This window comes from Arvicanthis niloticus, chromosome 1 (assembly GCF_011762505.2).
Source record: "Arvicanthis niloticus isolate mArvNil1 chromosome 1, mArvNil1.pat.X, whole genome shotgun sequence".
Taxonomy (NCBI): domain Eukaryota; kingdom Metazoa; phylum Chordata; class Mammalia; order Rodentia; family Muridae; genus Arvicanthis; species Arvicanthis niloticus.
Genome location: NC_047658.1, coordinates 89344852 through 89370618, shown reverse-complemented (window position 1 = coordinate 89370618; position 25767 = coordinate 89344852). Strand labels below are relative to the sequence as shown.

The window sequence follows — 25767 nt, the reverse complement described above, 5'->3', positions numbered from 1 at the left end:
AGTGGGTTTTTGTTGTTGTTTGTTCTTTCAAGATGGGCTTTCTAATTTCATTGAAATCCAGTGTGTGTCTTGTCCTATAGAGGACACCACCAGCTGGCAGTTGCCCAGGAAAGGGCCCAGATAGTGAAGCAGGGAGCAGGCAGAGAGGTGGCTGGAGGGAGGGGTTACTGAGGGAGGGGGATATGAAGCTGCAGAGCTGTTGAGAGCCTCTCCTCTTCCCAGTGTGAAGAAAATGGCTTTGGGGTGCAGGGGGTTGATGGAGGGGAACGGGATCCTGTGGAGAGTATCAGGCAAGTGTTGTAAGGAGATTGAGCCATCAGCACAGTTAGGACAGGAAATTCTCTGCAGGGTGTTGGTGACAAAGTAGGGAAGTTCTTTCATGGTTATAGGTGTTGCAGCTGAACCAGGAAGGGGCCACATGCGGAGATACAGGCCTGCATCAGTACTCCTGATTAACCCAAATGTTCTCTGTCTGTCTGTCTCTGTCTCTGTCTGTCTGTCTGTCTGTCTGTCTCTCGTGTGTGTGTGTGTGTGTGTGTGTGTGTGTGTGTGTGTGTATGTTGGACTTGGAGCCCGTGCATGAGAGGCAAGAGCTTTACTGAGCTATAACCCGGGCCCTGTAATGTTTTCTGATTCTGTCATGTTACCTCAGAACTGTAGTCATGGATGTGACACAGCCTAAGGAAGACACCTACACTCTGAGGCGGCTAAGGGAGACATGTGTGGATTTGGGTGGGGCCTGGGTGTGAGGATGTGAACGAGGCTCTGTTTTCCCAGGTTGTGTATGAAAGATGTGAGAAGCTGCGGCCCACCCTGTTCCGGCTTGCAAGCGACACCACTGATGATGACGACGCACTGGGTAATGGCTCTGTTTCTCTGGGTGTAGCTGCACCCTAAGTGTAAAACAGATGTGGGCAACCTGCTGGGGGGCCATAGACAAGACAGTTTGGGCTGATGGCTTACATCTCTGAAGTCTCTGGGTTTGAGTAACAAATGTGAAGATCAGAAGCCTGTAGACATGTACAAGACATTGTGTGACCTTCTCTTAGAAGGAAACAAGTGTCCAGCCTTCTTTTTTCTCCCTCCGTTCTTCCCTCCCTCCCTCCCTCCCTCCCTCCCTCCCTCCCTCCCTTCCTTCCTTCCTATTTTTTTTCATGGAAAACAGGTCCCTGACTTGTAAGGTTCTCTGAATATGTTTTGCTGGTTGTGTTCTCTTGTGGTGATGTTTTTCTGTTACTGATATTGCAATTGATAGATTAACTCAGGTATAATTGAGAGATTAAGACTATATTATAGCCAGATGTGGTTATTTATTATCAATTATGCTTCAGTTAGGATGCTGAAATTTCATTAGAAATACCAGATCTAAATTTGCAGACCTGCGGTAAAGTGTACAGGCTGCAAAGCTGATTCGTGTACCCATTCTCTGGATACGGGAAGCTTTCAGTCACTGAATCAGGAGGCAAGGAATTTTTGTAATCGTGACATCCACATAAACCTGTTTCAATTAAAAATATCCCCCATAATTCCTCACTGAAAGAACAGTGTTGGAGCGTTAACCGCTGCCAGTTAACTGTGTGGACAGTGGGACATAGAGCTACAGCTAAGTGATGGAGTGTGGTAGGAAGCTGGTCACATGACCAGGGTCTGGGCTGCTGCGTGTGCCAAGCCTGGTAGAGCCATGTGGAGTCACTAAGAAAAGACAAAGATAAGATAGTTGGCTGCTACACTGAGGAGTTCTGAATCTGCTTTTTTTTTTTTTTTTTAATCTCAGCCGAAATTCTTCAAGCAAATGACCTTCTCACACAGGGGGTTCTGCTGTACAAACAGGTGGTGGAGGGCCGAGTCAATGCTGGGAATGCAGTACCTGCCGCAGTGGGAGCCATTCCTGCCCCCAGAGGTGTGTGCTAAAAGCCTTCTGTGTGGGGCAGAATGCAAGTCACAAGAATGAGAGGGAGCTTGCCTCTGTCCTTTTTTTCTGTAAAAATAGGTTGCAGGTAACAGTCCCATGCCACAGGACCTACCACATACCCATGGCAGGTTAAATCCCCACCGTGGCTGCACAGGCAAGTGGAAGGCTGTGTTGTGCCAGGTTTTCATCCCTCTCGGGTGCTCCCAAGAGCCTGAGACCAAGGAAGTAGTCAGTGGTTCAGTAGTAGATGTTTACCTAGCTTGCACAAGGCCCAAGAGTACCCCCAAAGTACCAAGAGTACGGCCCCCAAAACCAGTTTTTGTTGTTGTTGTTTTTGTTTTTTTTTAAATTGCATGCTCTTTGGTCTCTGACCTATACCTTCTAAGTCAGGATTGCTTGGAGCTCTGCCTGAGAATCTCTGTATATAAATTTGATCAGAAACCCATGAAAGTGTCTAAGCTGAAGAAGTAGCCTAAGCCAGCGACTGCCCTGGGTGATGAAAGGGGCCAGGGCAGAAGGAAGTCTTCAGTGACTAGGTGTGTCCTTTGGCCACCTAACGTGGGCCTATGGCTGACTGTTTCCCAGCTCCCAGCTCCCAGCTCAGGCAGAAGGTTGTTGGTGAGAGGCATGATGACTTCTGGGAGGAGGATACCAGTAAGGATTAAGTGGAGACATTGCTTTTTATTTTTGGTTCTTTTAACACCATCTGTTTAATAGTATTCCCGAATCCAGAACCCTGTGGGAAGAACTGCCCCCTCATTGACCTGGAGACCCCATCTTTGCTTCATCAGGACCTGGCAGCCTTAGGTAAGAGAGGATGTTATTTAAGCACAGAATGGCACCAAGCAGAGGGATGAGTGGCTTTGTTTCCCTTAGGCGGCACAGGCCTACTCTTGGGGAGGGTGGGGGTACTATGGCATACCAGGCAATATGGATAAGTTTCTTTGGGTGCGTGCATTGACTTTGGGCAGGTCCCTGGTCTAGGCTTTGTTGGTACGTCAGAATGGGTAGGCATGCCATCCAGCCCCATTGACTGTCTGGTGCTGTAATGGTGATTTTTCTCACTCTGCTTCTTTCCCATAGGGATCAACGATGTTCCCACTAGGAACCAGGTAGGAAAGCTCTTCCTGGAGTGAGGAGTTATGGGAAGGGTCACTCAGTCCTACCCTGGTGGCAGTGCTGCTTGCCCGGAGAGCTATCACTACTGCACCATTCTTTGGGATTCTCAGCTCATCATATGGGGTTGGCTCTAGAGTATTTCATCTGTCCTACTTTGTTTAGTCCCCACCTTCTGGAAGGACATCTCTCTGTCTTCCACCCTAACTCTTTCATTGTACTGGTTTCTGCTTTCTAAAGGTCTGTGCAGGGGGTCTTCTGTTCTGCCCTTTCTCCTGCCACAAAAGACATGGCTTTGGTTTGGCAGGTTGTTATTCCAAGTTGCTGTAAGGACAAGAAGCAGCCTGGTGCCATCACACTCCTGGGGGGTGGAATCCAGAGTCTTTCTGCAGACCGGAACTTGATGGATCTTTTCTCACCACAGCCATCTCCAGGACCACTGTGAGTGTTCTGGGCCAATGGCTTCTGCCTGCAGCTTCCTCACTCCCTCCTGCTGAAGGGCGTGCTCTTTGTATTACAAGTACACAGTGCTGCTTCCCTTTGACTGTCTCATCTTACCCTATCCTAACTCAGGCAGAAATTGGTGACAGATGATGTGTGTGTGTGTGTGTGTGTGTGTGAGTGTGTGTGTGTGTGTAGGTATTTACATGCCATGGTAAGCGTGCAGAGGTCAGAGGATAATTTTGTGAGGTGTTTCTGTCTTGCCTTTATGTGGGTTCCAGAGGTTGAACCCAGCTGGCCAGGTTTTGCAGCAGTTATCTTTGCCTGCACTGACCCGTCTTGCTGGCCTGTTTTGTTTTGTGAGACAGTCTTCTGTCTAGGTTGGCTTCAAATCGTTTAGAAGCCAAGGATGACCTTGAACTTCTGGTCCCTACCTCTAAGTGCAGTGATCACAGCTGTGTCTCATATGCCCTCCCATGGCTGACTGACATAATTATAGTGCTTACTTCTCTTTACTGACTGCTGGGTTTGAAAATTATGTCAAACTAGAGAAAAAAGTGTAGGGCCTAAATACCATTTCCTAAAAATAGGGTAGAAAATTCCTTTCTTCTTTTCAGAAAGGATTTCTTTTGACCCTTGGTTCCAGTTCTTTCTAGATAGGTGTCTCACTGTAGTGCAGACCACCCTGGAAGTCTTCCTTCTCCAGCCTGTTGAGTGCTGGGGGACAAGCACATGCCTTCACGCATGCCTTTGCTTTTTACATGTGATGTCATACATGTGATGATGCATCAGTGTAGCTTATTTTTATGAAGGTGCATTCCAACATGACTTTTTCCTTTCTCTCTCTTTTTTTTTTTAATTTGTATGTTTGTTTCTGTGTATATGCATGCCACATGCACTTGGAGGCCAGAAGAGGGTGTTGGATCCCCTGAAGCCAGAGTTACAAGGGGTTTAAACTGCCCAGTATTGGTACTGGTAACCAAACTTGGGCCCTCGTATGTGCTCTAATTCATCTCTCCAGCACACTCCCTCTCCCGACCCCTAGTCTCACTGTGCATTCCTGGCTGTCCTTGAATTTATAGAGATATACCTATCTCTGATTGCTGAGTGCTTTGATTAAAGGTGTGTACCACCAGGTCTGGTCACATTTTTAAAAAAAAAAAAAAAAGAAGAAGAAAGAAAGAAAGAAAGAAAAAAATTACGTATCTGTATTCTGGTTCCAGAAGAGAGCATCAAACCCCCCGTCGGAATTCCAGGTGGCTTTTGAGCTACTTGACATGGGTTCTGAGAAACTCATGTCCTCTGTAAGAACAGCAAGCAAGCGCTTTGGACCACTGAGCTAGTGTGCCAGCACCTTAAATTTTTAATTATATTTATTTACTTAGTGTTTGAGTATGCATGTGTGAGTACATGTGTGTCCACAGGCACCCACATCATGCATGTGGAGGTTAAAGGCCAACTAGGGAGTCAGTTTTGTGCATAGTGTAGGGCCAAAAGCAGGCTGTCAGGCATGGCCCCAGATGCCTCTTCCTGAGCCTTCTCTGAGTCCTCACAGAACTGGTTTCGTGTCTCATTACATCTTTGAGACATTTTCATGTGAGTTTATGTGTAAGTGTACCTCATTCTCTCTAACAGTTACATTATGGTTTGTATGGCTGTAGTTAATCCTTTTCCTCTTGTGGGGGTCGGCATCTTTGCATGCATATTTTGTTGTAATTCAGAAAAGCAAAAAACAAAAACTGGAGTCTTCTAGTTTTTGATCATTTTTACTTTTTTGTAGGAATTATGTTCCACAAAAAACCATCCCCAAGGAGGTGCCACCAGGTACCAAGGCTTCTCCAGGTTGGTCCTGGGAGGCTGGGCCATTGGCTTCTTCCACAGCCTCACAGAATACACCTCTGGCTCACGTGTTTGTCCCTTTGGAGTCTGTGAAACCCAGTAAGTAGTTTGTACTCCTTTGTTAGACCGCTAACAACAACAAACTACTCCACACTGATAGGTGTGGTCCTTAAATTGAAGTAGTCAGTGTAAGGGGGAGTGGGGAGGAAAGCAGTTTGGTTTTTTAGCTGATATTTTTCTTAGTCTTCTCTGTATGAGGGATATTGGTAGGTAGATTTTAATGAGGAGGCTGGACATGATGTTTGTTCATCTGGATTCAGGGAGTGGAGGCAGAGTGTGACCGGAAGTGACTGATAAAAGGTCAGTGGGAATTGAAGGAAGAATTTAGCTAATGCTGCTGCTTCTCTGTGGATTCTCATAGCAGAAAAGTGGGTTTTGCCTCAGATACAGAGGAAAGGAGAACAGAGGCTCTGTCAGCTAAGGCCATATGCTGTGGTCTACATGGTAGTGTGTGCTGCAGAAAGCAGCCCAGAGCGCCAGGGCTCTGCTCTTCTACGGCCCAGAGTCTTGTGTGGAGGCAAGATGTGGGGAGCTGGAGTTTACGGGGCCCTGGAGGCCTGGCAGCATTGTTTAAATATACTTGGTAATAGCAGGCACTCTGCTCATTTTGTTTTATTAAGTTTTGATTGAAACAATATCAGGTGTCCAGTGTTAATTTCTTGGTTGTGATAATTATGCCACAGCTATGTAAGGTGTTGACATTTGGGAAGGTGGGTAATGAACTTACGAGAATCATTTGGTTTTTCATTCTAACTGTTCATAAATGTTAAATAATTACAATACAAAGATTAAGCATAGGGGTAAAAGCAACAATCACATACTCAGTGTAGAACAGACACGTTAAAGCAGGAGGGTGACACACAGCTTTACCAGCTGGCCAGAGGCAGGCCTTGTGCTGAGGTCTTTTATGCTGTGGTTCTGGGTATCAACCCTGAGACCTGGCACGGTCTAGGTAAGCACTCTACTACTGAACTGTATCCCTCCCTCCCTACTCTCCATCCCTCCTCCTACCCTTTCCTTTTGATTTGTAAGACAGTCTTATGTATTCCATGCTGGCCTAGAACTAACTACATAACCAAAAATGATCTTTTTTTAAAAAATATTTATTTTATTTTATATTTATATGAGTACACTATAGCTATCTTCAGACACATTAGAAGAGGGTATCAGATCCTATTCATTACAAATGGTTGTGAGCCACCATGTGGTTGCTGGGAATTGAACTCAGGACCTCTGGAAGAGCAGTCAGTGCTCTTGACAGCCGGCCCATCTTTCCAGCCCACCCAAAATGATCTTAACCTTAAGATTTTCCTGCTTCTGTGAATTACAGGTATGTGCCACTACACCCAGTTTATGTGGTGTTAGGGACCAGACCCAGCACTTCTTGCATGCTAGGCCAGTACCTACTGAGATTCATCTCTAGTCCTTTTATTTTCTGTTTTGAGACAGGGTCTGTCTATATACTTCTAACTGGCCTGGAATTTCCTGTGTAGAGCAGGCTGTTCTCGAACTCACAGAACTAACCTGCCTTTGCCTCCCTAGAGAATCCCTGCAGTGTTGGGATTAATGGTGTTAATGGTCCCAGCGTGTGTGTGTGTGTGTGTGTGTGTGTGTGTGTGTGTGTGTGTGTGCGCGCGTATGTGTGCGTATGTGTGCCTGTGTATGTGCGCGCGCGCACCTGCCTGTCTGGTGCCCACAGAGGTCAAAAGAGGGTGTTATTCTCCCTGAAATTGTAGAGACCCTTGGGAACCACCATGTGGTGCTGGGAATCAGACAGGTTCTTGGAAGAGTAACCAGTGCTCTCCACTACTAAGCCATCTCTAGTTCCTAAAACCTTGTAAAAAAAGATTTGTGTGTGTATATGTGTCCGTGCCAGTTTATGGACATCTGTGTGCTCGGTGTGTGTCACCTGTATGCATTCAGGGAGACCAGAAGAGGGTGTTAAGAGTCTTCTGTCACTCTGAGGAAGGGTCTCTCCCTGAACTTGGGGCTCATGCTTTCTCAGTAGATTCCAGCAATCCTTCTGTGTCTGCCTACATCAGAATGGGGCTAACGGACCAGTACAGCATATGTCACTTGTATGGGTGCTGGGGTTCAAATTTTGAGCCTCCTGATTATATAGCCAGTCTGAGCCATCTGTCCAGTTCAGAAAGTATAGTTTTAATAAAACAGCACCACATTCTTTAGACTATTTGATGTCTAGTGCCTTATATTTATAATTACAGTATGAGCCTGGAACATGCATTTTTCCTGCGTCAAGGTCAGCTCTGAACTATGTAGCTGAGGATGGCTTTAATTTCTGATCCTCTTGCCTCTGCCTCTGAAGTACTGGGATCACAGGCTTGTGCCTTCCTGTCAGGCACAAGGGCTCATGTATTTTCCTCTCAAATTACTGTTAGTATCATTTCATGGGGAAGTCAGAACCATCTTACTGGGTCCTCATATATACATCTGGCATCTTCATCACACAATAAAGTACAGGGAGGATGTGTGTCCTGGTCACTGCTCTACTCCTGTGAGGAGACACCATGGCCAAGGCAGCGTACAGAAGAAAGCATTCGGCTCCTCACAGGGCTTGCTCACAGTGAGTGTCAGAGGGTGATCCATCATGGGATCATCATGGCAGGAAGCATGCCAGAAGGCAGGCCGGCCGGCATGGTGCTGGAGCAGTGGCTGAGCGCTCACATTTGATCTGCAGATAGGCAGAGAGAGCACAGACTGGGCCTGGCACGAGGTTTTGAAACCTCAGAGCCTACCCCTGACACACCTTCTCCAACAAGGTCACACTTCCTAATTCTTTCCAAACAGTTTCACCAATTTAGGACTAAGCATTCAAACATATGAGACTATGGGTCTATTCTCATTCAGACTGCTACAATGTGGCTGTGTGTATGTGGTCATATAAAAGAGAGCAGAACAAAACAGTGCTTGAATTGCTTGTTTCCAGTGAAAGTGTTGTTGGTGTGTGTGTGTGTGTGTGTGTGTGTGTGTGTGTGAGTGTGAGTGAGTGAGTGTTTGAGACAGGGTCTCACTATGTAGACCAGGCTGGCCTAGAACTCACAGAGGTCTGCCTGCTTCTTCCTCCTGAGTGCTGGGTTTAAAGGTATAGTCCACCATGGCTGACTTTATATTTGTTGTTGGTGGTGGGGTTTTTTTTAACAAACATTTTCATTTTTCATGTTTTTTTAAACAAACATTCAAAAATGTTTCATTTTTTGTGATATTCGGTGCTGTCTATAGTGTTCGTACATAACTCTAGTCACGATCACATTCAATGACCCTTTCCTAAGCTGGGTAGTGGGATGAGGACAGGTGGGTGGTGGTAAGGAGTTGTTTTGGATTAGAGGAGTCCAGTGCGGATTTGCGGTCATGGTGCGTGCAGATGGCGTGGTGGAGAGATGGGAGGCAGCAGCGATGGTAACACGTGTGAGCTCTGACCCTTGTTGGCTTCCTGTCTACCAGGCAGCCTGCCGCCCGTCATCGTGTATGACCGGAACGGCTTCCGGATTCTGCTGCACTTCTCCCAGACTGGGGCCCCTGGCCACCCGGATGTCCAGGTGCTGCTGTTGACCATGATGAGCACGGCCACCCAGCCTGTCTGGGATGTCATGTTTCAGGTGGCCGTGCCAAAGGTGAGTCATCTGCTGGCCAGTTCTGACCTTTCCCTCAGTGACCCATTTCTGCACACTTGCAGAGACATTATTAGGTGTAAGAGACAGATGAGGCAGACCCTCTACTCAGACTGGCTAAACATAAAACTGCGGATTTCAGTGGCTTACTTACCTGGGTATTCCAGTATATTTGATGTCAGGTAAGGATCTACCCAGGTACGTTTTTAAGTTAATTCCTTAAAAATCTTGTTTGTGAGTTTTTTGTTTGTTTAGTTTTTGTTTGTTTTTGAGACAGGATCTCATATGTAGCCCTAGCTGGCCTGGAACTCATTATGTAGACCAGGCTATCCTCCAATTCACAAAGATCTGCCTGCCTCTGCCTCCCAGTGCTGTGATTAAAGGTGCATACCACATGCCCTACTATGTTTTGTTTTTTGATACAGGGTCACACTGTGTAGGCTGGGCTGGTCTGGAACTTGCTTTTTGCCAAGCTTGACCTCAGACTCACTCTTCCTGCCTCCACCTTTTGAGTGCTGGGAGTATAGGTCTGTGTTTCCACACCTCACCTAGATGAAGATAGTTGGCTCTACTTTTCTCTTTGGCCTGTCCTGGGCCCTATAAAGCACAAACATGGCCACTAGTATCCAGGGCATGGCCCTCTTTTTATTACTTAGGCTTAAAAGCAAGCAAGCAAAGACAGAAATAGATGTATGTGTGTGTCCTCTCGCCCATGTGATAGCCTGTCACTGCTTTACACCCTTGTCAAGCCAAGGCTTGATCTAAGTGTTGTGTCTAAGGGCATAGAGCTAGTAAGAGGCAGACTGAAAGCTCAGCCCAAGATTTTCTCTGGCATTTTATGCTGTTTCTCAGAGGCCAATTGCAGACCACAGTTTAAATATATTCCTGTGGGGAGAAGGAAAGGCTTCTTCAGGTTGTATAGCTACTCATAAGAGATGTGTTTGTGGGACCATGTGGGTATCCTGAGGTGATTTTTTGAGGGAGATTACGCTGTTGTTGGCCTAAGTGTCCTTACTGAAGTGGTGGCTTTCTGGAGTAACATGTTGAATTTTCCCTCCATAGTCAATGCGGGTGAAGCTGCAGCCGGCATCCAGTTCCAAGCTCCCTGCATTCAGTCCTTTGATGCCTCCAGCTGTGATATCTCAGATGCTGTTGCTTGACAACCCACACAAAGTATGTTCAGGGAGTCTTTGGTAGCATGAAGTAGACCCTAAATAAATAGTACATTGAGGCTTTGCTGTTGAGTCTGGGGAGCACCAGCTTGAGTTTGGGGTGGAACAGTCCTTACTTGGGCCCTGCTTTGCTTCGGGACTTGTAAGAAGATTTATAATGGTCTGTCTCAGCTGGGAACCAAAGAAGAGACATGAGAACTCATACCTAAATTACCTTTTGGGACTGCAGAGGTGTATCCTGGCAGGGCTTCCAGGATACATGCAAGGCTCTCTTTGTATTTGTAGTTCTAAAGAGACTAAGCCAGGGTATCCATGGCATTCCATTCATTCATTTGGGGGAATTATGTAAATAGACTGAACCAAGTATAGTGGTGCACAGTAATACTAGCACTCTAGAGGAAGAGACAGGCCTGATTTACGCAGCAAGTTCCAGGCTAGCCTACTGTCTCAAAAATTAGCTGTAAGATGTTCCTTAGAGAGCCTTAAGTAGGCTTTTACTATAGGCTTGACTCTCTGTTGTTCCTACCCACTGATTTAACATCTTAGCCTCTCTTCTGTCCCAGGAACCTATCCGGTTGCGATATAAGCTGACTTTCAACCAGGGTGGGCAGCCGTTCAGTGAAGTAGGAGAGGTGAAAGACTTTCCAGACCTGGCCGTCTTGAGCACTGCCTGACTTCTCAACCAAGACTCTTCAGTCAAGCTTCGGCCAGTGTTCTTTTACTGTCTAGTCGGGACTTGTAATGTAGTGCAGAGTGCCAAGAGTTCTCTCCTGATGTCAGGCCTTGATTGCCAATCTGTCTGTTGATCATGTATGTGCTGGTGTGTGTGTGTGTGTTACCGGGGTGCTGGGGGAGGAGGGAGAACTGGGCTTGGGATTTGGGCAGTGTGGGGGATGCTGACAACCTCTGAGATCATCTCTGCTGCACTCATACCTGCTTCTGCATGTTGGTTGGCACTGTTGCCCCTGCCTCGAGTTGGAGTTTTATAAGCCAAAGTTTTCTCCGTGTATTGTTAATCTTTTCATTCATCCACTCTGTGCCTTGTCAGCCTTTGAAAGTCTTAGTTGCTCCCAGGCTGCTATTCTCAGGGACCTTAGAAAGGGACCTGGTTGGTCTTGCGACAGAGTGTGTCTTCTGGGGCACACTCTTCCAAGAATGGCCTTGTCTTCATTTTTCATTAGCAAATGCTGCTTGCAGATGTACAGTAAGACCTTCTAAATAGAATGTTTGTTTACTGGTTCAGGCAAGGGGCTTGCCATGAGACCAGGAGACCACACTTGGTGGGCCAATCATGTCCTTCACTGCAGTGCCTTAGATTCTTCCTTAGACGGACCCTCTGAGGCCTTGCTCAGGCCTTGGGTTCTGTGGGGTGGGCAGCCTGTCTGGGCCCTTACTCAGGACCCACAATTTCATCTTCATTCTTTCTGTTCACAAACATCTTAGAGCTCTTTCATTGTGACCCTGTGTTTGTTGTTGTAAATCACAGCTAAGGGGCCAGCCCTGTGGCCCTCACAATCCAAGGTGGGGAGTTGCGATGCAGGTAGAGAGCCATGTGGTGATTAAGTACAGAACATCATTGAATAAATACTGTGTCCAAATCTGCCTGGTGTGGAGTCCATAGGGGATGCGTTTAGAGATGACAGGCTGGAAGAGAATGGTCTTCAACAAGGTAGGACATGACGAAGAACTGTTCTGACCAGCTGAGGGAGCTGGAGGAGAGGGGTGGGTGTTTGCCTCAAGTGTCCCCAGAAAGGGAAACCCAAGTTAATTGTTGACCTATACTTTGAGAGCACCTACTGTGTGCTGGGTACTTTGGCATGCATGCATCAGCAAGTTCTGCTTGGCTGTGTCTGGGAGAAGGAACCCTGAGGCCTGAAATGGGTGGTGAGGGCTGGAAAGTCCTGGCAGCCAGTCTTGTGGGTTCTGCCTCAGAAACTGAAGGACTGTCTCTGTATTATGACATGTTCATCTAGTTGGAAGTCCAACAACAAATTTCTTTGGGTAGATATTAATAGCCCAGAATATTTGGTAATTTCAGTAGATTTTAGGATAGCTTCTGGCTGCTGTTTTTGTTTGTTTTGTTTTTGAGACAGTCACTGTAGCCCTGGTTGGCCTGGAATTCACCATGTAGACCAGGCTGGCCTCATACAGTGATCCACTGCCTCTGCCTCCTGAATGCTGGGATTATAAAGGCCTGTGCCACAATGACTGACTTTTTAAAAAATGGGTCTCATGTAGCCCAAGCTGACCTCAAACTCACTGTGGAAACTGAAAGAGAGTGACCTTGACCTTCTGATTCTACTGCCTCCAACTGGTGTATACCAAGTGCTGACAAGATGGAACCCAGGGCCTGTGCACTCGTCCAACAAAGCACCGTCCCCAGCCCTGGATTTTTTTTTGTGTTTAAGAGTCTCAAGCTATAGTCCAGCCTGACCCAGAACCCAAATACCATGTTCAAAGATACATAATATAGTAGCCAAAATATACAGTCTACACACAGGTGGAAACAGGCTAGAGTAGCGCATCCAAAGTTTTTTGCCTTTAAGTCCCCAGGAACATGCTCCTCACAGCCCTGTTCCCAGATGCAGTATCGGTGGCGCAGTTGCCAATGCATTGTCAGTCACAGGAGGGAAAGGGAAATGCCAAGACTCCCTGGAAACTTACCATAATGTCTGCCTTCACATCTTGTCCTGTGTGGTTATTTGGCCACATCTAGCTGCAAAGCACACTGGGAAAGTATGGATTTTGTGTGCAGTGCAGCACAGCATAAACTTGTGGTCTAGTTACCATGGAAGGAGAGATTGGATAGTGTGGTACAAAATTAGCAAGCAGTCTTCCCTCTACTGTGGGAGAAACCTGCTTTCAGATTATTGCCAGGGCTGGAGAGATGGCTCAGAGGTTAAGAGCACTGACTGCTCTTTCAGAGGTCCTGAGTTCAATTCCTAGCAACTACATGATGGCTCACAACCATCTGTAATGGGATCCCTCTTCTGGGTTGTCTGAAGACAGTGACATTGTACATGAAATAAATCTTAAAAAAAAAAAAACTATTGCTAAATGAAAATGCAGGTTATTTTTCTTTGTAGTTCTGGCTATCAAATTCATGGCTTTGTTAAGGTTACTACTGCTGTGATAAAGCACCACGACCAAAACACCTTGAGGAGGAAAGGGTCTATTGGCTTATACTTCCACATCACTGTTGAACATCTAAGGAAGGCAGGACAGGAACTCACAGGGCAGGAACCTGGAAGCAGGAGCTGATGCAGAGGTCATGGGGGGCTGCTGCTTACTGGCTTGTTCAGCTTGCCTTATAGAAGCCAGGACCACCATTCTGGGGATGGTACCACCATAGTGGGCTGGACCCCTCTCCCCATTAATCACTATTTAAGAAAATGCCTACAGACTTGCATGTAGATCTTATGGAGGCATTTCTTTATTAAGGGTCCTACCTCTCAGATGACTTTAGCTATGTCAAGTTTACATAAAATTAACCAAGCTTTATCCTCATCCCCTGGCTCTAGCTTTAAACCAAACAATTCCCCCAGATATTTGTATATACACATAATTGGCCGTGGTTGGGTCTTGGAATTACAGGTGGGTTTCTTTTCAACTTTATTTCCGTTTACTGAAATTTCTAAACCAAATAAAGCTTTATTTCTTATGTTTAGTGTCACTGTTTTGACAGGAATTAAACATGATTCAAAATTAAAATATAAAAGGTGAAAATTCTGGGCTGGGAAGACGGCTCTTCAAAGTGCTTCTGTGCAAGAGTGAGGACCTGAGTTGGATTCCTAGAACCCAGACAGAAGAGCTGAATGGTGGCAAGCACTAGTAAAGAGCACAATCCCTGGTGCTTGCTAACCAGCCAGCCTAATGTAGTAACTGGTGTGTATCAGGCCCTGTGAGACCCTGGCTGAAAAAGTAAGGTGGATGGCATCTGGGCACAGGAAGTTAGTCTCTGGCCTCCACCGGCACACATGTGCACACACACGGAATAGAAGTCCCTCATCTGCTTTCCAGAGCCACACTAGGAATGCTTAAGCAGACTGATGTGACTCGAGATAGCTGGGGGAGAGTAGGTACAGCTGTGACCATCAAGAGCAAAGGCTGGCTCATTCTTTTCCTTCACCTGAGCTAGTTTCCTCTCCCCACTTGTTTGTAGGATCTGCCTGAGGATTACATTCAGTTCTTTTATTTTTCACTGCGCCCTCTTGAGCAAGCCACCCACCACCCAATCTGTCTGCCTTAGCACTTTTTATGTAGCACAGATTGACTTTGAACTCCTGTTCCTCTTGCCTCCACCTCTCCAGTGCTGGGATATAGGTGTGCACCACCACAGCTGGCTCCTTAGACTCTTAGTTGGTAAGTGTTTAAGATGTAGTTAAAGGCCACCAGTTGGCTCTGCAGTTGAGGTACTGGCACGTGTCAAGCCTGACTACCTGAGTTTGATTTTGGGAACACGTGGGAGGAGGAGAAAACTGACTCCCTCAAGTTATGATTTCGACAGAGTCTCACTGTATCTTGGCTGGCTTGGAGATTGTTATATAGACAGGCTGATCTTAAATTCATAGTGATCCATCTGTCTTTGTCTCCTTAGTGCAGGGATTAAAGATGTGAGCCACTGTACTCCACTCAGGAACCATTTTGACACGGGCAGGTATGCATCTTCCATATAAAGCTAGTTTGGTCAAACTGAACTTGTGTTAAAGCCAGGAAGCAACACTGAAGTGTCCCCCACCACTTAAAAACAAAGTATCTTGAACCTAGGCTGTTTGGCTCAGGATGACCTTGAACTCTTGGTTCTCTAGACTCTAGCTCCCAAGTGCTTGAATTAAGGATGTACACCACTATGTCTGGTTTACCCATGTCTCAAAAATTGTTGGCTTGGGACCAGAAAGGTTAAGAGTATGCACTGCTCTTGCAGAGGACCCATTGTCTGGAAGCTAACAACAACCCGAATCTCTGTTTCCCTCTTCTGGCCTCTGTATGTACCTACACTGATGTTTACAACTCATAAACATATACGCACACAATATTAAAATTTAAATATTTTTTAAAATGTGCAGGGTTAGTGCCAGGACTAGGAAACAGACTGACATGTTTCTAAAGAGCAGCTGGCAACATGGACACATTTGAAAAGGTCCCTGGGGAGTGAGGAAAAGGGTTGGTGGGATTTGAGAGGTCTTTATGCCTGGAGGCTGATGGTTGAGGAGGGTTTGTGGGTCACTATTTACTGGAGTTTCTCACTATTCTCTCTCCCTGCTACAGAGGGCATCTTTGCTGTGGGAGGTACACTGGGAATGACCCAAGACCACCACTTATCAGCAGAGAAGATGCATTCCCTGCCTGAGGTTGTGTCAGGGTTCCGAGATACTAGAGAGCCCAAACTGACCACATAGCCCTGGCTAACCTCAAGGCTTCATTCATATGAGCACAGTTTGAAGGAGATACTGGGTCAGACTTGAGTATGGTTTAAACTTGGAAGGTGTTTCCCCTTTTAGTTTTCTTTGCTGTTACTGTGATAAAACATTGTAACCTGTGGAAATTTAAGGCAGAAAGGGTTTACTTTACCTCATAGTTCAGTGTAACAAGTCAAAGCAGGAAGAGCTTGAAGCAGGGGTCACATTGTATCCATATTCAAGAAACAGCTTATAATCAGCCTGGCTTTCTCCATTTTATAAGGTTCTAGTCTTTCCTGTCCAAGGAAGTGTTTCCCATGATGAAGTTGGGTCTTCCTTCTTTGATTAACATAATTAACATAGTCCCTTACCCAGGCTTGGTGGCACATGCCTTTAATCCCAGTACTATGGATGTAGAGGCAGGCTGATCTCAGGGTTTTGAAGCCAGCCTGGTCTAAGAAATGATCCCTCATAGGCATGCCCAGAGGCCCATCTTCTAAGTGATTTTAGATCCTGTCAAGCTGACAGCACTAACCACCTCCACCCTCACCCCGACCCCCATCCCCACAGGGATCATCTGAAAGAATCAAAGCTTTGTGGATGTGGAAAGCTATAGAAAAGAAACTGTAACAGCAGATGTGAGCACATGCTGCTCTTGCAAGGACTCAGGTTTGGTTCCCAGCATCTATACTGGGCGGCGCACGGCTGCCTCTAACTCCAGCTCTAGGGGATCCAATGTCATCCTCTGGACTTGATATATCCATTCATAAGTGACCAAACACCCACAGAGATATGCATATATACACACAATAAAATCTTAAAAGACCCCCCCCGCCCCCCCAAAATAGCCTGGGCCTCAGTGACACCAGTGGACACACAGCACAGGGAAAATTAGCCAGGTAAACTAGAGAATAGGCTTTGTTCTAGAGATAAAGGTATATTTGATAATGATATTAGGATAATACTTAAGGAAGAGAAAAGTTACAAGGGTATATATACCTAATATCAGAGCACTGAAGATGAAGCAAAAAGAAATGCAGCTGGGCAGAAAAGTGGGCAGTACAACAATACAAATTGCGCTGGTGGGTTTTTGTTTTCTGTTTGTTTGTTTGAGACAGGGTCTTTCTACATAGCCCCTGGCTGTTCTGGAACTCACATTGAGGACCAGGCTAGCCTTGAATTTCCCTTGGCCTGCCTCTGCCTCCTGAGCGTTGGGATTAAAGGTATGTGCCAGCCACCGCACCTGGCTAACAATAATGAGTTGGAAATGTAAAGTGTTTCAGAAATTGGTGGGACAACTCAGAAGATGATTAAGGACATATGTTTTGAAGAACACAAAGAATCATTATTACTAAAACATATGGGGCACTTATCCAGTGACTGCAGATATTTCTTTTTTGCTGTTTGGTTTGGTATTGGTTGGTTTTTATGAGACAGGGTCTTGTTATATAGGCCTGAATGATTTCAAAGTCAAGGACTCTTTCTCTTTCTGCATCTCCAGGACTGGCATTACAGGCATGTATCACCACTCAATTAGACATGTGTTTTTCCTCCTCCCTTCTCTGCTTCCTCTTCTTTATATGGAATGTTCATATACATAGTACTGGGTTGCATAAAGACAATCTATTTAACCATACTATGCATTTTACCCATGTTCCCTTCTGCATAGCCTCCCTCTTTCCCAACCCCACTTTCCATTCTTTTTTTTTTTTCTTCTGGTGTCTCTCATCTGCTTTCATGTCAGATATTCTTTTAGGTGTTTATAAAATCTGTATCCAAAAGTGAGATAAAACATGGACTTTGTCTTCTGGCTTCTTTTGCTTATTATCTTTAGCTGTATCCATTTCCTACATTGTCATGTGTGCTCTACATGCACATAAACTCTTCTCCATGACAGACCAATATTAAGGCCATAGCAAATCTCTGTATGTTTAGAACAATTTAAGTCATAATAAGTATGTTTTCCAGATACACATAGTTAAATTAGAAACCAACATTAGAACATGGTGTGGTGGCTTAAGCCAGAAACCCAACATTTGGGAGGTTTGTTTAATTTTGGGGCTTGCGCTTAAATTCCAGGATAGAAGGACTGACCTTGTCTTAAAAACAAACAACAACAAAAAAACAACAAACAACTCCTCTACTTTGCTATACTAGACAAGAGCAAACAAAACTCAGAGAAAAAAAAGAAAGGAAGAAACGAATTAATGCAAATGATGGAAAATAAATAGAAGAATTAAAGGAATAGAGTTTTTTTTTTTTTTGAAGATTATTGAAGATTACTGAAATTACACCTGAAAGACTAAGGGGATACCATTATCAAATCTATAGAAATGTAAGAGAATTATGAAGGGTTGGAGAGATGGTCTAGAGGTTAATTAATAATTCTGGCTTTCTACCAGACGACCTGCGTTCCACTCCCAGCATCCGTAACCACATGTAACACCCCACTTCCAGATCCTTCATTCTCATCTGGTCTCTGCCGGCAACAGACAGGCAAGTGGCTCACACACATACATACAGACAAAACACTCATCCATATAAAATAAAATTAAAAAACAAACCTCTGTATGCAGTTAGTGAGGACGGAAAAGTAGCAACATTACTCATACATACAGAGTTTATATTTCTTAGCTGCTCCCTTCACAGACGCCAACTTATTTTAGGTTAGAGGAAACACGGGTTTACTTAGTTTACTGCTCGACAAATATTAGCAGAAAAGGAACTGTCATACCTGCTGGGACTGCGCGAAGCTCGCTGCCCCAACAGGAAGAGTCGCTATGGTAATGCATACTGACTTCCGGAATAAGTACGGTGCGCGACGAGGGACATTCGGCCTCGGCGCGAGTGCGCTGACGGGGCGGCAAGTTGCCGGGACGGTGGGTTCCGACGGGAGCTCTGAAGGCGGTGTCCCTTGGAGCCACCCGGAGGCTGCGCGCCATGGACTTCTCCAAGTTCCTGGCGGACGACTTCGACGTGAAGGACTGGATCAATGCGGCCTTCAGAGCCGGCCCCAAAGACGGGGCGGCGGGGAAGGCGGACGGCCACGCAGCCACCCTGGTGATGAAGCTGCAGCTGTTCATCCAGGAGGTGAACCATGCCGTGGAGGGTGAGCACGCAGACACCCACCTGACGGCCCCGGCACCCGACTGCAGGACCGGGCCCAGGGGCCTAGCCTCTCCTTTGGTGGGAAAGCGAACCCTGCAGTAGTTGGTCTGGGCTTTGGTGTTCACTTCTGACGATGCCATAACATTTCCTTTAAAACTTTAAAAAAGAAAAAAAGAAAAAAAAAAAAAAAAAGCTGGGCATGGTGGCGACTTCCTGTAATTTCAGCACTGGGGAGGGTGGTGCTGGAGGATCAAGAATATGTGTCCCTCACCCAGCACACCCCCCCCCCAAAAAAAAAAACCCAAACAAACCAAAACAAAAAAAAATTCTGGGGTTTGGCGTGATGGCTCAGTGGTTAAGGACACACACTGGTCTTGTAGAGGACCTGAGTTTAATTCCCAGCACCCACATCAAGTGGCTTGAAACTACCTGTAACTCCAGTTCCATGGGATTCAATTGCCTCCTTGGGCATGAACACTCACATGCATATACTGACACACAGACACACATGGGTGCATGCAATTAAGAAATAAATCTGAAAAGAAGTCCTTTTGGAGGTTGTGGGTTAGATAGAATCTCATGTAGACCATGCTTGCCTTGGATTTGCTGTGTGATGGAAGGTGACCTTAAACTCTTGATCTTCATGCCCTTGACAATTCCATCATGCCTAGTGTAATGAACCGATTTTGAGAGCATAAAATAGCTAACTGGTCCTAGTCCCTTATAATATATCTTTGTAAGCTAAGGAAGATGGGCCATCCGGAATGAAGACTTAACTCTGTGAGAGAGAGAATATGGGCACGAGTCAGTGCCCCTCCTTGCTGCTTCACTGTGCTGAGGACACAGTGCCACATAGCCTGGGTTATGGTGCTGCAGCTTGACTGCCAGGGTATATTTTCCCTCGGTCTGTATGTGTGTGGGAAGAGTAAAAGAGTAGGCTAGTGGTTCTCACTGGCTCCTGGGACCCACATTCTTGTGTTTAGAGGTGCTAGGGATGCAGTCATGGGCCCTGTCCCACACCTACCAGATAAGAAGAGGCTAGCTGATGCTAAAACATGTTCAGGTTTAAGAACAGAGGGTTAACTGGAGACCATGGTGTTCATGCCTTTGCTCTGTTGCAGTGGGCTCCAAGTTCAGCAGTCAGGGCCATTTTGTATACATACATCCTCATAGGCCCCCAAACTTGTCAAGCACCTGGGCTGTGTGTGTGAGATTCTGTTTTTATGTTCATCACTGTGGCAGTCACAGCACTCAGGGAAAACAGCATTCATCTTATGAATTTCCAAAAGTTTACATATGTATTAAGGGAAAACATGAGACAGGTTGCTTTTGTTGATAGCTCAGGCATGTCTGAATACCCTGCCCTTTATTCCACTTTGAAGAATCTTACCAGACTCAGAGCATACCAGACAGTCAGCGTTGGCTAGTTCCTAGTCTTTCATCTCCAGTGCTCTGTGGATAATTGAAATGTTCGTTTGCAGCATCACTGATGGTCCGTGGTCCCTAGAGACTTGTAGCAGCAACTTATTTTGGATGAACCCCTGTTAAAGATGCCTGCAATCCAGCTCATTGAAAAATTAAACCCATGTTTCAAGATCTCTTGACAAATACACCTTTTTTCTGTCATTGAACCCAGGATGATTTAAAGTAGCAGGAGATGTCTGATAAAATGGGTCAGTGAGGTGACCTTGGCCAGGGCTATGTCCCCTGTAGGATGATGAATGACACTGTGCTTTAGAAGACAGCTATCAACATCAACCTGACCCAGGACTTACAGGACAGGCTACAAGAAAGAATGAAGGACATAGGTGTTATAGCCATGGGTGTGGTAACATGTGGCTGTAATCCCAACCCTCAGGAAACCTTTTTTTAAAGATAATATTTGTTTTATGTCTATGAGAACTCTGTAGCTGTCTTCAGAAACACCAGAAGAGGGCATCAGATCCCATTACAGATGGTTGTGAGCTACCATGTGGTTGCCGGGAATTGAACTCAGGACCTCTGGAAGAGCAGTCAGTGCTCTTAACTGCTGAGTCATCTCTCCAGCCCAGGAAGCCTTTTATAATTAAGAAAACTGAGTATATTCCTGAGAAGCTTGGAATTAGAGGAAACGCACCCCAGAAAAGTCCAACAGAATAAAAATATGAAAATAAGAGAAGACCATGGCAAGCAGATGGGAGCTAAACTCATACAGTGCTTGACAGGTGCACTCCCATGGAGCACTGCCACGGAGCATTGCCACGGAGCACTGCCACGGAGCACTGCCACTGAGCACTGCCACGGAGCTGCCCTGGCTCTTGGGTTTTGTTTGTTTTAACATTTATTTTTCCTTTGTTTGTGTGTGTGTGTGCGTGTGCGTGTGCGTGTGCGTGTGCGTGTGCGTGTGTGTGTGTGTGTGTGTGTGTGTGTGATCATGATGTACTCATGCACAGGATCAGATGCACACAGCGGCCAGGATGGGGTTTCAGATCCCTTGGAACTAGAGTTACAGGATCCATCCAGATTCTCTCCTCTGATAGAGCTATAATTGTTCTTAGTCTTGGAGCCATCAGCTCCCAGTTCTTTTATGTTGTCGTATGTTTGTTTGTTGTTTTTGATACATGGTTCCTTTGGGTAGCCCTGGCTGCCCTGGAACTCTGTAGACCAGGCTGGCCTCAAATCCACAGAGATCCACTTGCCTCTGCCTCCCTAGTAATGGGACTAAAGGCATGTGTCACCACTGCCCAGCATAGTTCTTTGTTTTGTTTTTTTTTTTTTTTGAGACAAGGTCTTTCTATTGTAAGGCAGGCCTGGAACTCCCTATATAGGCTAAGATAGCATCACTTTCTCCCAGTAATCCTCCTGCCTCAGCTTCTTAAGGGTTGGGATTACAGGCACACAATACCACACCTGTGTCCTTCATTCTTTTTGTTGGTCTTGGGTCAGGTTGATGTTGGTTGCTTGTTTCTGATGCACATTGTGTCCATCACTCTACATGGGACATGGTCTGGTTGAGGTCACCTCGCTGACCCTGGCTTTGCCACACATTCCCTGGGAGTTTCTTAGAGCTGATTTGTGTGATGATCTCCCACTGCTCCAGCTCCAGCTTCCACTGCGTGTACACATTGCCATTCTTGAATTTTTGCTGCAGAAACAAGTCTCCAGGCCCTTCAGAACATGCCCAAAGTGCTCCGTGACGTGGAAGCCTTGAAGCAGGAGGCGTCTTTTCTGAAAGAACAAATGATTCTTGTCAAAGAGGACATTAAAAAATTTGAGCAGGACACTTCACAGTCCATGCAGGTACTTTGGCTTCTGTCCTTGATGTGGGTCTTTCTGTTCCGCAGGTGATCTGGCTCATGGGATTTAGAACTCAGAACTCTCCCCGGGACTCAGGCTGTCTTTTCACCTAACATCTTCTCAGCCAATTAGTGGGGTGAAGGGTAAGAACACTCACGAAACACTCTTTCAGGCCGCCGAGGGCAGAGAAAAGGGGACTGTTGCTTAACTGGGCATGTGGCCTCTCTTTCAGGTACTGGTGGAGATTGACCAGGTGAAGTCCAGGATGCAGCTTGCTGCCGAATCTCTTCAGGAAGCTGACAAGTGGAGCACGTTGAGTGCTGATATTGAGGAGACCTTCAAAACTCAAGTATGTCCCTTTACAGGGCACACTGTGCCAGGCATTTATGGAGGAACTTGGGGTTTGGTGTCAGTAGCAGCAGACAGAAACATTGGGCTGTCCTAGGGGGAGGCCAGCCCTGAGCATATCCATCCTCTAAGTTTGCCTTTTTTGCCTGACTGAAGCCCAGGAGACATGCACAGCCAGAGAAGATGTGCTGAGTGTGACTTTGGCAAGTTACTTTACTTCCCAGGGCCTGCAAAAGTGGAAAACAGTAATAGCTTTGAAACCTGCTGCCAAGCATTCTGTGAAGTGATGTGGTTTGAAGAACTCCCAGGAAGCAAAACCAACTAGAACCCCAACTCTCTGAGCTCCTAACTTCTCTTCTGTAGACACTTACCAGTTGTTCCTCAGATGTGCCCCCACCTTGCCCACAAGCAGCACCATGCATGGTGTGAGTACCAGTCACCCCCTCTCACACTCCAGTCTCTCTCTCTCTCTCTCTCTCTCTCTCTCTCTCTCTCTCTCTCTCTCTGAAACTCCCTAGTAGCTGTGGCTGGCTCTGATGTCTTCCAAGTATTGGGGATTTCTTTTTCTCTTTCTTTCTTTCTCTCTCTTTCCCTTCCTTCTTTTCTTGGTTGTTTTAAAGAATTTATTTATTTATTTATTTTATGTGCATGGTGTTTGTTTTTTGCCTGCATGTATATCTGCACTGCTTGCTTGCCTAGTCCCTCTGAGGCAGAAGAGAGCATTGGTGGTGGAGCTGTGTTGTAGATGTATCAGTTAGACTGGGCTCCATAACTTGTTTTTTTGGTTGGTTGTGGTTTTCTCCAACAGTCTCTGTTGCAAAGAGAAGCTTCCTTGCGGAGGAGTAAGGACTACATGTAACTGTGGGCCTTAGGACAGATGTTTAGACTGTAGTTCTTGATCATTTTCATTTCTGTCTGTAAAATGGGAACATGTATAGGCTCCTGTCAGTATCAATATGAGGACTATTCTTGTGGGAGGATCCCTGGAGACTCTACAGCAGGCAGGGAAAAACGGACTCAGGTCAGCCTGATTTTGGTAACCAGTGCTGGACCAAGACTTCTTGGAGTCTGACCCAGATCATTTTACTTTAGCCATATTTAAGTACAGTACAATTTTGGAAAAAGTATTCAGATAACAATTAACTCAGCCCCATGAGTACACCTGTTAAGACGCGTTCCCACTGAAGCTCTTTACAAAGGCCGTGTGGCTTCATCTGTCAGATGGGATCTTGTTGACTTAGAAACAGTGCTCAAGACAAGGGTCTAGGGAGAATGACTGAGGTAGACATATGTCTGGCCCTAAGATAACACAGAAGTCACTTAGGTCATTGTAAAGTACAAATGACATCTCTCACAAGGATGTGTTTCATGGCCTGTAAGTGAAGCTGTAGTTTTAGGGGGAAGACTCTGATTAACAAACATAATATCCTGGGGAATATGGGCAAAGCCTGACCCAAAAGGTAGGAAGGATTACCAGGTTGTAAACTGCATTTTCCCCAGCACTCTGGGAGAAATGGCTAGATATCTTCTCCCTTTGGGGAGATCAGCTGTGTGTTTAACTTTCCTGGCTTCTTCAATGCTTATCTGTGTGCACAAGGCTTTTTTTTTTTTTTTTTTTTTTTTTTTTTTGCCTTCTATATACACTGATCTGTGGGTACAAGGACAAATATTGAGAGTGTAATTAGGGATAGTTATGGTTTAGTAAAATGGTAGTTGTAGGCTCTCCTCCAAGATTCCTGACTTCACCAGCCTCGGGTAGTTGGCTAGGTTGCACTACCAGGCATGGTTTCCCTCTTAAGTCTCGTTAGAGAGGTGTTGGTTACCACAGTGTATTCTTACCACTAGTGCCCATACTCAGGGTTATCAAGCTGTGCTGGTGGTTGTTGTGGTTCAGAGTGTCATAGCTGGGTAGGACTGTTGTTTACCTCTTTCCCTGGAAACTTATAACTTCATGAAAGGTAGTCCTTAGGGAGGGCTTTCAGGTCAGTTCCCAGCTCAGGCTCCTCTGGGCCCTGAGTCTGAAGTGCATGGTGTCTTCAGCAACAGGGACCTACCTTCCACCACTTGGGGGCAGTCATGGGCAATTGCAGTAACCTATAACTCTTGGTCAACAACCCTGACCAACAACTCAAAAGAGAGCTTTTCATGCCTGGTGTTGGGGGTTTTGTTAGATAGTCTATGGCTCTGGGAGGGAGCATTATCAGCCCAGAAGGGATTATTTCATTTAATCATTCTTTCTTTACACACACACACACACACACACACACACACACCCTACTTATTTATATTATGGGTATTTTTATGTAGTTAATAGTTTGATTCCTTATGACTGTTCAGACATCTTGACTGCCTTTTACCCTTCTCTTTTCTTCTTCTATATTTATCTTTCTCCCCCTCTGTAACTAGAGACAGACACCCTCCCTGTTTTTCCTATTCAGATCACTCACACTCTGTCTCCCCTCTATTGCTCCTCCCCGCCCACTCCCAATGCTCCCTTCTTACTTTCCTGTTTTCTGCAGTTACTTCAGTGCTGGTGATCCCTGGAGGCTGACAGTATCCCCTGAGAGGAGATAATGAGTGAGCGAGGGAGGAACGTGTCAGGCAAGGTGGTCAGGGGCCTCTCGCAGCTCTGACTGAGTAGCAATCAGGTTACCTCTTTATTTATACAAATTTCACAGAGCAAAGATTATATCATTTTGTCTCTGGACATGTGTTTGATTTTTCATTAAATGTCTGGGGCTACAAGTTAGCATGATTAAAAAGTATACATAGAACAGATTTTATTTTTATTGTTAGCCCTATAACTCCAATTCATAGAATCTAAAGAATGTTTCTGCCCAAACCAACACATTTATTGTATGACAACCTGCTTTTAGGCTGGCACTCCAGACAAACAGAAAATATCTGAACAAGAGTTTTTATAAATAGCAAATTTTGTCTTCAGACACACCAGAGAGGGTATCAGATCCCATTACAGATAGCTGTGAGCCACCATGTGGTTGCTGGGGATTTAACTCAGGACCTCTGGAAGAGCAGTCAGTGCTCTAACAGCTGTGCCATTTCTCCAACCCAAATAGCAAATTCTAATAGCTGACTCCTTTACTATATCCTTTCATCACCTACAGTATAAAGTAGGAAAAGTTATTTTAGTCTATCTTATTTAGTGAGTTCTGCTCCTCTGGGGGTGTATGATCCTCTATCTTTAAACTACATTCAGAGAGCTCCAAGTGAATTGTAAAAAGAGGCTTAGGATCTGTTACTAATTCTCCTGGCCAGTCAGAATTTGCCAGTTATCTCTGTTTACCCTGTACCAATTATACTGTTTGAGTTTACTTAGGGGCAGACACCCTAAGAAGATTCCTAGAATCATGGCCTCTTAAAGAAATCTCTAGCATCTTAGTGCTTATTTATGCTTATTATGATCTCCAGGGCATAAGGATCACTTCCCAGTAGGGCCAGATAAAGTT

General features: G+C 45.6%; 2 protein-coding genes across 4 annotated transcripts in view; both read left to right on the top strand.

Annotated features, from left to right (window-relative positions):
* Positions 1-11771, top strand: part of Gga2 (golgi associated, gamma adaptin ear containing, ARF binding protein 2) — a 31110-nt gene extending 19339 nt beyond the window's left edge. Inside the window, exons 9-17 of one of the 2 annotated variants that reach the window (XM_034519959.2) lie at positions 778-859; positions 1775-1900; positions 2630-2719; positions 2996-3024; positions 3336-3469; positions 5250-5407; positions 8831-9000; positions 10060-10170; positions 10733-11771. In XM_034519959.2, the coding sequence (XP_034375850.1) occupies positions 778-859; positions 1775-1900; positions 2630-2719; positions 2996-3024; positions 3336-3469; positions 5250-5407; positions 8831-9000; positions 10060-10170; positions 10733-10843 (1011 nt within the window). In that variant the 3' untranslated portion in view covers positions 10844-11771. The remainder of the gene's footprint in view (positions 1-777; positions 860-1774; positions 1901-2629; positions 2720-2995; positions 3025-3335; positions 3470-5249; positions 5408-8830; positions 9001-10059; positions 10171-10732) is intronic. The other variant, XM_034519969.2, reaches the window with a different exon arrangement.
* Positions 11772-18379: 6608 nt separating this feature from the next.
* Positions 18380-25767, top strand: part of Cog7 (component of oligomeric golgi complex 7) — a 58374-nt gene continuing 50986 nt past the window's right edge. The window contains exons 1-3 of one of the 2 annotated variants that reach the window (XM_034522575.2): positions 18380-18677; positions 22000-22095; positions 22185-22301. In XM_034522575.2, the coding sequence (XP_034378466.1) occupies positions 22218-22301 (84 nt within the window). In that variant the 5' untranslated portion in view covers positions 18380-18677; positions 22000-22095; positions 22185-22217. Of the gene's footprint in view, positions 18678-21806; positions 21956-21999; positions 22096-22184; positions 22302-25767 lie in introns of both variants that reach the window. The other variant, XM_034522565.2, reaches the window with a different exon arrangement.